General features: G+C 41.6%; 1 protein-coding gene across 1 annotated transcript in view; it reads right to left on the bottom strand.

Moving 5' to 3' along the window:
- cacna2d3a (calcium channel, voltage-dependent, alpha 2/delta subunit 3a) overlaps positions 1-13,069 on the bottom strand; it is a 645,952-nt gene that overhangs the window by 352,047 nt on the left and 280,836 nt on the right. Inside the window, exon 12 of the mRNA XM_043708636.1 lies at positions 4,084-4,217. Coding sequence (XP_043564571.1) covers positions 4,084-4,217 — 134 coding nt within the window. The remainder of the gene's footprint in view (positions 1-4,083; positions 4,218-13,069) is intronic.

The raw sequence follows: 13,069 nt of genomic DNA, 5'->3' as shown, positions 1-13,069 counted from the left end.
TAGTTTAAGTATGCCGTCTTTGTTGATAGGTTCAGTGTCCTGTTTTCTGTTCTGTATGTCCAGTAGGTTGGCTATTGTTTCTCTGGCTAGGGTTTTGTCAATCGAAGTGAACAGTGCCGTCACGTCGAATGATATCATGGTTTCTTCTACTGGATGCAACTTCTACTGGCTTCCAAAGATACACAAAGCCAACACACCAGGACATCCCAACGTTATTGGGCATTGGGACCCGGTGTGAGAATCTTTCTGCCTATGTTGAAAGCACCTTGAAACCCAGTGCACAGGGAACCCCCCAACTTCTATTGCCACACTACAGATTCCTTAGAGACACTCAGCACTTACAGACCAGTCGAACTGGGAACATTCCTCGTCACAATGGACATTTCAGCACTCTACACTGGCATCCTCTACAATGACAGCATCGCTGCAATAGCCTCAGTATTCAACACCAACAGCTGTCAATCTCCGAGCACCATCTACAATTCATCTGCTTTATCCTCGATCACAACTTCTTCACCCGTGACAACCAGTTCTTCATCCAAACACACAGAACAGCCACGGGGACCAAACTCGCACCCCAATATGCCAACATCTTCATGCACAGGTTTGAACAAGACTTCTTCTCTACACAGGACTACCAACCAAAACTATACACCAGGTACATTGACGATATTTTCTTCCTCTGGTCCCATGGAGAGGAATCATTAAAACACAGTGATGTCAATGAGTTTCATCTCACTATCAAACTCATCATGGTCTACTCTCTACTATCTGTCTCATTCTTGGACACATGCATCTTCCTCAAGGATGGGCACCTCTGCACCTCACTCTACCGCAAACCCATGATAACCTCATGATACTAAACTTCTCCTGTTTCCACCTGAAACATATTAAAACAGCCATCCCCTATGGACAAGCCCTACCCATACACAGATTTGTTCAGATGAGAAGGAACGTGATGGACACTTGGAATGCTCAAGGATTTTCTCATAAGAACGGGGTATGATGCTCAACTCATCGACTACCAGATCCAATGTGCCACAGTGAGAAACCGTCATGACCTCCTCAGGAGACAGATACGAGCTGCAAACAACAGTACTTCCCAGGAGCCGAAAAACTATGCCATGTTCTTCACAGCCTGCCAATGAGGATGAGCACCTCGCCAACACCTTCCCCACACCTTCACTGCTCGCCTTTAAACATCCACCAAACCTCAAATAGATCATTGTTTGTAGCAAATGGCCTGGCTTTCAGGACAACACCATACAACCTTGTCACAGTAGACGCTGTAAGATGTGTCAGAGTGTCGACATAGAGACACACGTTACATGTGGGTAACAACTCCCACCATGTATGTGGCAAGTGCTCATGCAATTCAGCCAATGTTCTCTATCTCATAGGCTTCAGGCAAGGTTGCCCTGACACATGGTACATTGGTGAGACCGAGCAGAGACTATTGCAACAGACAAATGGACACTGCACAACAATCAACAGACAGAAGTGTGCCCACCCAGTCGGAGAACACTTCAGTAGTCCGGGACATTCAACCTCAGACCTGCAGGTGACCGTCTTCCAAGGCAAACTTCAGGATAGGCGACAAAAATAGGTGGCCGAGCAGAGGCTGATAGCTAAGTTCAATACCCATGGGGATGGCCTCAACCGGGACCTTGGGCTCATTTCACACTACAGGTGATACCACTGCACTATACACACAATTTTGAGGGGTGAATTTGTACTTGCAGAATTACATTTTATTTTGCTCAAAATCTGCATGAATCTATGCAAGATTCTGTAAATCTGTTTTTAGATTAGAAACAATATGAACGTTGTGCCACAGAAATCTCACACAGGGCATCTCACACCTTAAATACATTATCTGGGCCGACATGACACCAATTGTTAAAGTTCACTTGAAAATGTAACTTCTAAAAAAGGTTCTGAGATTTACATATGAAAGAACAGAAAACATCATGTTCATTCTAAATGATGAGAGACTTAACAAACAATCCAGGTCTTTTTCAATATATCATTTCGGTTACATCATACTGCAAACTTTTGCTATAAATTCTGTGTCTTACGATCTTATACTCCACAACCACCTGATATAGGAGCAGTGCTCTGAAAGCTACTGCTTCCAAATAAACCTGTTGGATGATAACCTGGTGTTATGTGAATTTTAACTTTGTACATCCCAGTCCAACTCTGGCATCTCCAAATCATGTCCACTATTGGTGACTGCATTAAGGTGCCAAGGTCTTAAATTCTGGAATTCCTTCCATCAACGTCTTCTTCATTCTCTCTATCTATTTAATTAATCATTGAAATCTGCCATTTTGACCAGAAATTTGGTTACCTGCCTTAATATCTCCTTATGTGGTCTGTGCCAAGTTGCTCTGTCTGTTTAGCTTGTGTCGGACAGTGTCACTGTGTTGCAAAACAGTCTGTAAATTTAACTATTTGAAAAATCTCAATGTTGTTCAAAAATATGTTTAACACATCTTCATTATAATGCTATACCTTTAATTGTTATATGTCTTTAAAGAAATCTACCTTTCACGTACATGGGATCAAAGAGGTATTGGTAGCCTGATTAACTAAGGGACAAGAAGAAGAGAGTAGTACTGAACAGTTATTTTTCAGACTTGAGGGACGCATGCAGTGGTGTTCCCAATGGTCAGTTTCTGATTCACTGCTTTTTTAAGATCCAAAATTGAAATTGACTTGATCTTGAATACACAGATCATAATTTAAAAGTCTGCAGATGACACAAAATCAGCAATCTAGTTAGTAGTGAGGAGCAGAGTAACAGGAGACATAGGCAACTAGTTAAATGGTCAAGCATAGGGGAAATAACATTCAGAATAAAAAATGTTTTAGTAAATACATTTGAGGTGATAGGAATACAAACAAATGGCAAAATATTAAAGGGAACACAGGAACAGAGAAACTTGATGGGTCTATAAACAATATTTTTAATATATCTATAAATTGTTAAGGCGGCAAAACAAGTTGAGATTAGTGCAAAGACATGAAATCCTTGGTTTTATTAACAGGCATGGGGTAAATATTAGCCTGCAAAATGTGCGTATTTGTAACCGTGTGATCTACAGCAATCAGACATCAGTGCATTTGATAATATTTTCAGCTCTGTGCCAATTGTGATTCAAGTCATTAGATTGCAATAATGTGAAAAGGGTGACAGTGAATTGGCAACCTGTTCTATATCCCTCCCAAATTTTCCAGAAGTGATGTAAAATAAGCTTTTGATTCATGATCATTCGTCACATAAAAACAAAATGCCCATCGTCACATAAAAACAAAACACATCTCAATCAGAGAAAAATAGTTTCAAATTCCACACTGCCGATATTGTTTGCAATGACATCTTATCAGACACAAAAGTATCTTCACCATGGTGCTAATAACCTGGGCCAGAGTTTTAGTGTCTGCAGGATGAGCCAAGAAGTGCCACAGTATGTTTCACTTATGCCGAACACTGCTATTTAAATCTCTGGAGGCTATTAAATTTAATGAAACCATCTGGACTGGAATGGACAACCTAGTGTAATCAGTTTTGCAATGCCACAAAGTACAGATGGCAACACTTGTTCTCTTATTCCATGTTTTCCCTCTTGCCAGATTTAACTGCTAATCTAAATGAATTTCAGCTGTCTAACTTCTTTTTGTTTTCTGATGGTTTCTTTAGCTTAACAATTTTCCACTCCATATTATCTTTAAAATCCTTGTTGAGTTCCATTTATACACTATGAAAATTATTTTGAATTAAAAATATTTTCCTTTATTTAACTATTCTTTTTTTCACTATTTTTCTATACCTACAGAAAACAGTAATAAAAATGGAGCAAATTCATTATCAAACAGAAAAGGCTGTTAACATGTTTTGCAAAATGGAACATTTATTCAAATTTTCCCTTACCAGTAATTTGCAAGTAATAGAAAATAGAAAGACTGATTCCTTTCAAATAGAATTTGGGTCCATGTTCGCTCTACAGGATTATTCATTCCTAGATGTTGCATCATGATATTTTTGATTATGCGTAAAAATAGTGAATATTAACTTACAGTGTTATCGATGTATGCTTCTGTCCACACAATATCATGTTCCTGGTCAATGACCTTTGGTCTGCTCAAAACATGAAGGTATTCCATCACATTTTCTTGTACATCAGCAAGAGTAGAAATCTGAGTGAAATATCCTAAAACAGAGTCCAAAAAGAAGAAAATCTTTAAAATGCACTATTTATGTTAATATATCATCACAAACAAAGAATAAATACAATGAGGACCTACAAAAACCGATTTTAAAAACCAGAAACAATTAGACTGGGTTTCAGTTTGGGTGGATGGTGGGCAGTGCACATAGCTACTTGCCAAATGTCATCAGTAAAATGCCCACGTTCAGGGAACAGACTGGCAGCTTAGAATCCGTGGACTCCTCCATGGACTCTCATGACCAGAAATGGTACAGCGAGTAAGCAGACAACAGCTGCTGGTGGGATTGGAACATAATGAAGAAGTGAAATGATTGGCAACATGCAGGACTTTCTCTATTTTTCATTTATTCAGGGGATGTTGACATCGCTTGGTGGGCCAGCATTTATTTCCCATTCCAAGTTGCATTTGTGAAGATGGTGGTGAGCTGTCCTCTTGAATCTCTGAAGTGTAGGTACTCCCACAGTGCCATTGCAGAGAATGTCCCAGAAATTTGATCCAGCAACAATGAAGGAACGTTGATATATTTCCAAGTCAGGATGATGAGTGGTTTGGAGGGGAACTTGCGGATGTAGAGTTTCCATTGTTTTTAGGGAATAGTAATTGAAAGTTTGGAAAGTGCTAGTTAAGTACCTTGGTGAACATTTACAGTGCATCTTGTAGATAGTACACACTGCTAATACTGTGGGTGGTGGTGAAGTAGGTGAATGTTTGTGCCAATCAAATGGGCTGCTTCTTGAATTTTGTTGGAGCTGCACTCATTCAGGCAAGTGCAGACAATTACATTATATGGCTAACCTGTGTCTTATAGATGGTGGACAGTCTTTGGGGAGTCAGGAAGTGAGATATTTGCTGCAGCATTCCTAGCCTCTAATTGGCTCTTGCAGCCACTGTATTTATATATATTTTTAGTTACTCACAGAATGTGGACGTCACTGCCAACATTTATTGCCCATCCCTAATTACCCAGAGGGCAGTTATGAGTTGACCACATTACTGTGGGTCTGGAATCACATATAGGCCAGACCAAGTAAGCATGACAGTTTCCTTCCCTAAAGGGCATTAGTGAACCAGATGAGTTTTTCTGACAGTTGATGATGATTTCACAGTCATCATTAGACTCTTAATTCTAGAAATTCTTATTGAATACAAACTTCAGCACCTGCCATGATGGGATTTGAACATTATATGGGTATCTGGATTAAGTTCTAGCGATAAGGCCACTGTTTTATTGCGTCTCCAAAAGATATGGTTCGTCCAATTCAGGTTCTGGTCAATGGTACTGTCCAGGATGTTGATAGTGAGGGATTCAATGCCAGTAATGCCTCTCTTGTTGGAAATGGTTGTTGGTTGCATGGTGTGAATGTTAGTTATCATTGTCAGCCCTAGGCTGGATATTGTCTAGGTGTTACTGCATTTAGATATTGATTGCTTCAGTTTCTGAGAAGTCATATTATTACTGAACATTGCACTATCATCAGTACACCTGACCTTACGGTGGAAAGATTACTACAGATGAAGCAGTTGAAGATGGTTGGGTTGAGGAAACTACCCTGAGGAACTCCTGCAAAGATGTCCTAAAACCTAGATGACTGACATTTAACAACCATAACATTTGGGCTTGTGCTAGGTATAACCTCAACTAGTGGAAAGCTTTCTCCCTGATTTCCATTGACTCTAACTTTGACGGGGTTCCTTATTGCCACAGTCAGTCATATGCAGCAGGAGGTCATGCTCACTTTCTACAATTGTCCTTAAGTTCTCTCCATGCTCCACCTGAACCCAAAGGCGTCACTAAAAAGAAATTAAATGAAAGAAATTCCTTAAATTATTTCTGTACCTCTGTGTGCAATTCCAACAGGAACTTTGAGCAGCAAATAATTTGCCCAGCAAAAGCCTAAAATTGCATCTGAATCCTATGAGCATCTAAGGATCTTGATTTACAGAAGCTGATGAGGTACTGGCCTGTTTCTGTGGGTGCCCATGCTATTCATATTAAGCATTCCACCAACAGCAAGGTGATTTGTCTTCAGACTTCAGGGTGTCTCCAAATTTTGTAACATAGCTTGGAAAACATAAGGGCGCAAGGTGGGAAATGGGCAAATGGCACGTCAATTTAGCATCACTGCAGGACTGAATGGGGGGAAGAGATCCACAATAGTGGGAGTATAATCTACAGAAGTAGTATTTCGCCAGGGAGTGGACTCCATGGTGTGACTCAAATGTCATTTGCACAAGAACCATTTCAACACAAACATCCAGGATTGCAAGTGCTCACAGCTACTTTTGATGTGCAAAGTGTGCCCATTCATTTCAGCATTTACTGAGACGAGGATATCTATGCCAGAATTAAAAGGAAAAGTCACCATTTTATTGAATACAAAATCAAACTGATAAACAAGTCACTCTACCTAGGAGAAGACTGGCAGCTAACTATGCAATAAAATAATAACTGGAGCAGGAGTTCAGTAACTCTGGAAATGAGTGACTATGAGGTTCTTTCTGGTCTGTCAAGCTCAGTAGACAACTGCTCTGTCTTCCTCACGCTGACAGATCTCCTTGCCCATCAGGATCCTCATTATTCTTCTCAGAGGTTTCCTCTTACCTCTGCATCTCCTACTTAGCCAATATGTCTTCACTTCGTTTACTGAGATTGTAGAGTGTACAGCACATTATTATGATGATATGGACACCCTGAATGGGCAGAAGTTAATTTTGAAGGGGAATTTAATTCTGGTGAGGAGGGTAAGTAATGAAATACAAACGCATGTGTATAGGCTTCTTGATGCTTGATAGCAAAAAAATTCTCCCACCATCTGAAGAGGGGGAACTTAATTATGAAGATTTAACTCAAAGGCAAGAATTTGATTTTTGGACTATTGCCCTGTTAGTTCCTGAAACTCGCCATTATCCTTGCTACCTCAGGGAGTGGAAAATGACGCCCTTCTGTGGGATTGGAATAAAAGCCAAAGATGATTCACATCCTCCACAGCTGCTAAAAGAAAGCCAGTGTTGTTAGGCAGTTACGAAGTAAAGGAATGATAACCCACAGGGAAAAAATGGTGAAACAAAACCCTTTAATCTTATGAAATGACTGTATTGCTCGCCCTGGGTGAAATAACTGCACAAAGGCTGGTATCCCATTATCTAGTCACTATTCAATTACTTATGCACAGTGCACTGACTGGGGCCAGCCAGTTGGGATCAGTTCTTGGAATTGAGGAGATTCTAAATGCCCTGGTTATATTAGTCAGCCAGGTTAACAAGCCCAGTCAAGGATCTCACAGTCAACAAGATTCACCTGGTTCCATCCGCTACATCCTTCCACCACCCCCTGCCAAAGTCCAAGGATGTAAGCCTGGTCTTTCTCCTGTAGTTTTTCTTGAATCATAGAATCTCTAAAGTGTGGAAACAGGCCATTCAGCCCAACAAATCCACACCAACCCTCCGAAGAGTATCTCAACCAAATCCATTTCTCTGCCCTATTACTCTACATTTCCCATGACTAATGCACTCAAGTTGCACACTCCTGAACACTTTGGGCAATTTAGCATGGCCAATTCACCTGACCTGCACATCTTTGGACTGTGGGAGAAAACTGGAGCAGCTGCAAGAATCCCACGCAGACATGAGAATGTGCAAACTCCACACAGACAGTTGCCAGAGGCTGGAATTGAACGCAGGTCCCTGGTGCTGAGAGGCAGCAGTGATAACACTGAGCCACTGTGGGACACCATGTCTTGTTGCTCAAACTCGGACCTTGACATGGGTGGCTTGTAATAGACCGTAGCCCATCTCTTGTGTCCAGAGTGTGTCAGGAGAGTTTCTTCCTCTTCTTCCGGCAGTAACAGTAGCGAGAATGTATCCATCTTGGACTCTGAAGTTTCTTCGACACTAGATGGAGGGGGAGAGCCCATGGTTTCTGACAGGCCTTCTGGCTGTCTGAGGGGCTGGATATGTTTTGCTCCTGCCCCTTTTGAGAAGTAACAGCTTTCAGGTGATCCATGTTTGTTCAGAATTGTATACCTACCTGAACCTGGTAAGTGATGAGACATGACCTTATGTCAACCTCGCCTCATACCCACACAGAACCATTTGCATGTTTCCAGCACCAAACTTCGTCCCCAAATTCAATTGTCTCTCTTGCATTTGGCCAGCATTGGCATTCTTGTTGCTGTTCACTCACACCCATGTCAGGGTTTGACTTGGTGTGGAGTCTTCTCCCCATCAGCAACTCTGCTGGAGCTATCCCTGTTGCTGCGTGTATATTGGTCCTATAGTCCAACAGGAACAGGGACAGTTTAGTATTGAGTGAGGATGTAGGCTGCTTCTTTAAGCCTGTCTTCAATGTTTGGAATGTTCCTTCCACCATTGGATGATGGATGGAAAGGAGCTGTCCTTATGTGCCGGATGCTATTTGAGTTTAGGAAATACTCAAATTCCCTGCTGGGAAATGACAGCCCATTGTCTGTGACTAATACTTCCGAGAGTCTGTGTGTCACGAATGATGCTCGCAACTTCTCAATCGTCCTCCCTGTGTTTGCCGAATGGACTTTATGCACCTCCAACCACTTTGCGTGGGTGTCCACAATGACCAGGAACACTGAGCCCATGAAAGGACCAGCACAATCAATATGTAAATAAGTCCAGGATTTACCCGGCCTTTCCTATGAATGTAGGGGCGCTGCCAGTGGTAATTCTTGTCCATGTTGGAACTCTAGGCTCTGACCCACCAACACAGTTATGTCAGCATCAAACCCTGGCCATCTGATATAGCTTCTTGCTAGCATCTTCATCTTGGAAACCCCTGAATGACCCTAGTGGAGTTCAGCTGAATTCTATTGGAAGCTTTGGTCTGCTCCGCCTTGTCTTGCTTCATTATCCTTTAGTGGACCAACCCTTTCTCTAGTTACCCGCTTGCTTCTTATATAAGAATAAAATGCTTTGGGGTTCTCCTTAATTCTGCTCGCTAAAGCTATTTCATGACCCCTTTTAGCCTGCTTGATTCCTCATTTAAGACTTGTCCTCTCCTGCCACTATCAATGCCCTACACACCGGGGTACTTTTCAACTCTGTTATAATTCCCAATAATCTATATCACAGCTCTCAAAAAGGCATTGTTATATGGGCATGCATTTCAGTATCCAGTCATGGATTCGTTTGACAAGCCATTGTGTTTTACTGCAAATGTTTTGTCACCTGGCTAGGTGACATCATCAGTGCATTTTTGATAAGGTGTTGGTACTCTGTCCTGCCCGGTATTTATATGCCTCGGTTTGTTGGTACTTCTGGTTCTGGATCCAAGTGGTTTGTATACAGGGTCCAGTTCAATGTGTCTATTGATTGAGTTCTAGTTGGAGTGCCAGGTTTCAAGGATTCTCTGGCGTGTCTCTGTTTGGCCTGTGCTGGGATGGTTACATTGTCCCAGTTGAATTTGTGTATTTTGTTGTCTGTCTGGTTGTCAGTATCCTTTTGTTTAAAATTAATTATTAGCCAAATCTTGTGAAACTTACTGCAAAGACCTGTGAAAATAACACAGGCAGTAACTTAAATACAGTGATGATAAGAGTGCTTCAATGCCAACTGCAATTTTTCAAACGCCACATTAAACCAAGGCACCAACTGCCCTATTGGGTGCTCATGAAAGATTCCATGGCATTACGTAAAGAGAGTAATGGAATCCTCCTGGTATTTTAGCCAATCTAGTTATTGATCTCATTGCAGTTTGTGAAGCTGTTGTTTGCAACTGAGCTGTGGCATTGCAACACAATGAAAGTGAGTGGATGTCAAAACTACATTATTAGGAGCTAAACACTTTGGAACATCCTTGGATTGTGAAAATACAGGTTCCTTAGCTACTGGCTCCAAACCTTCCCTGGAAACAGACTGTTTTTAACCTGGTCTCTTTGCAACCAAATCTTTGATGCCTATGTCTTATCTCACAGCAAGTTCTGTTGCTCGAGTAACATTGTGTTCATTGACTTACATTGGTTATCGGTCAAGGAGCATCGTGATTTTAAAGTTCTCATCATTGTCAAATACTTCTCTGGCTCTTTCACTTCCCTATCTCTGTAACCTCCTCCAAATTCACAATCATCTGAGATATCTGTGTTCCTGTAATTTTGCTAACTTGTGCATTTCCAGTTATAATTGTTTTGGCAATTTTAGTTGTGCCTTTTGGTGGCATATCCTCCAAGTTCTGGAATTCCCTCCCTAAACTCCTCTGCTTCACCTTTCCTGATTTAAGTCATTTCTTGAAACCTAGATATTTGATCAAATTTTTGGGTATCTGACTTAATATCTCCTAATGTGGTTCAGTATCATACTTTGTTTTATCATGCTCCTGTAATTCACCTTGGGATATCTAATTATGTCAAAGGTGACGTGATGACAAGTGATTACACTTGTTAACTCTTAATGTTCATTAAGGAATGTCCCTTTCATTCCTTGCCTTTATTTCTCTGTTCTCCTTAAAAACTATGGATTTACAAAAATGGCAGCCCTATCCACTGACTGAAAAGTCAGAGGTGAGCCTGCCTCTGCCAATGAAAAGAGGACTGGATTTTACAGTTGGCTGGCAATTATCAGGCAAACTGATGCCCAGGAGCTGTCCAGACCCAAAAAAATGTTACCAGGAGCAATAGCCAGTGCTAGGACTGCAGGAAGTAGTCATCCCTTTACAAGGGGAGTTCCTCTATTGAGCACATTGTGTCCAACAGGATGGCCTGCCCCAAGACCACAGCTAGACCAATAGTGTACAGCTAGCAGTCTTACTGCATTGTGTGTGACCTCTCAACACCCAGGCTATTGCTAATGAAATACCTGTGGCAGAGGGAAGTGATGCTTACATTCACTCACTCCACCATTGATGTACACCGTTTACTATCTACAAGATGCATTGCAGCAGCATGCCCTAAAGTTCCTTCAACGGCAAATTCTGAACCAGCATTCCCTCTAAGTGCTGCACAGGCCACAGAGGTCCATATGCAGAATTGAGCTCCAGAACCAGAAGTCAATACTGTGATTGTTGTTGAAAATGTGTTGCTGGAAAAGCGCAGCAGGTCAGGCAGCATCCAAGGTGCAGGAGAATCGACATTTCGGGCATGAGCCCTTCTTCAGGCTCCTGAAGAAGGGCTCATGCCCAAAACGTCAATTCTCCTGTTCCTTGGATGCTGCCTGATCTGCTGCGCTTTTCCAGCAACACATTTTCAGCTCTGATCTCCAGCATCTGCAGTCCTCACTTTTTCCACTGTGATTGTTGTGTCAATCACTGTGTGCAAATCCTTGGAGCAGCGGGCATGCAGTGTTTCAGTTAGAGCAAACATTGTTCTGAACCCAAGACCTCTCCTACCAAGAAGGACAAGAGCAGCAAATACATAGCAATACCACTACATGTGGTTGAATGTACCGCTTTTCAGGTCTTCAAAGAAATGTCTTCATTCATTGGATATGAGCATTGATGGCAAAGTTAGCATTTATTGCCCATTCTTAATTATCCTTAGGAACATAGTGATATGCCATTTGAATTACAGCATCCTGTATGATGCATTCAATTTAAATGGAACATTGTATGATCAACTTCAGGTCATTTGCTACAAAAGATATAAACTGAAGCAATCTTGTTTGTTTACCTTGAGAGTTCGTGAGTTAAAATGATGTGCAACAATTAAAATTGATTGTGTCTTTTCATCTTGCTTTCAATTCATTTTGTTCCCTGTGTAGATGTCAAACTGTATAAATCCTGTTGGCTACATTATATTTGAACACTACTGTAGTTTTTGTCTGAGTAATAGTTTTGTTTGCAAGATGAATTTTATTTTGGCTATTACTGAGCCTGCCCAGACAAACTTGATTGAGTTTTTTGAAGAAGTAACAAAGATGAATTATGAGGGCAGAGCGGTAGACGTGATCTTTATGGACTCTAGTAAGACGTTCGACAAAATTCCCCATGGGAGACTGGTTAGCAAGGTTCAATCTCATGGAATACAGGGAGAACTAGCCATTTGGATACAGAACTGGCTCAAAGGTAGAAGACAGAGGGTAGTGGTGGAGGGTTGTTTGTCTGACTGGAGGCCTGTAAGCAGTGGAGTGCCACAAGGATCAGTGCTGGGTCCACTACTTTTTGTCATCTATACAAATGATTTGGATGTGAGCATAAGAGGTATAGTTAGCAACTTTGCAGATGACACCAAAATTGGAGGTATGGTGGACAGCGAAGAAGGTTACCTCAGATTACAATGGGATCTTGATCAGATGGGCCAATGGGCTGAGGAGTGGCAGATGGAGTTTAATTCAGATAAATGTGAGGTGCTGCATTTTGGGAAAGCAAATCTTAGCAGGACTTATACACTTAATGGTAAGGTCCTAGGGAGTGTTGCTGAACAAAGAGACCTTGGAGTGCAGGTTCATAGCTCCTTGAAAGTGGAGTCACAGGTAGATACGATAGTGAAGGAGGCGTTAAGGTATGCTTTCCGTTGTTGGTCAGAGTATTGAGTACAGGAGTTGGGAGATCATGTTGGGGCTGTACAGGATATTGGTTAGGCCAGTGTTGGAATATTGTGTGCAATTCTGGTCTCCTTCCTATCAGAAGGGTGTTGTGAAACTTGAAAAGGTTCAGAAAAGACTGACAAGGATGTTGCCAGGGTTGGAGGATTTGAGCTATAGGGAGAGGGTTAATAGGCTGGGGCTGTTTTTCTTGGAGCGTCAGAGGCTGAGGGATGACCTTATAGGGGTTTTAAAATCATAAGAGGCATGGACTTTTCCTTGAGGTGGGGTGTCCAGAACGAGAGGGAATAGGTTTAGGGTGAGAGGAGAAAGATATAAAAGAGACCTAAGG

Source organism: Chiloscyllium plagiosum, chromosome 18 (genome assembly GCF_004010195.1).
Source record: "Chiloscyllium plagiosum isolate BGI_BamShark_2017 chromosome 18, ASM401019v2, whole genome shotgun sequence".
Classification (NCBI taxonomy): domain Eukaryota; kingdom Metazoa; phylum Chordata; class Chondrichthyes; order Orectolobiformes; family Hemiscylliidae; genus Chiloscyllium; species Chiloscyllium plagiosum.
The sequence above is the reverse complement of the archived record's forward strand: the minus strand, read 5'-3'. Positions and strand labels throughout refer to the sequence as shown.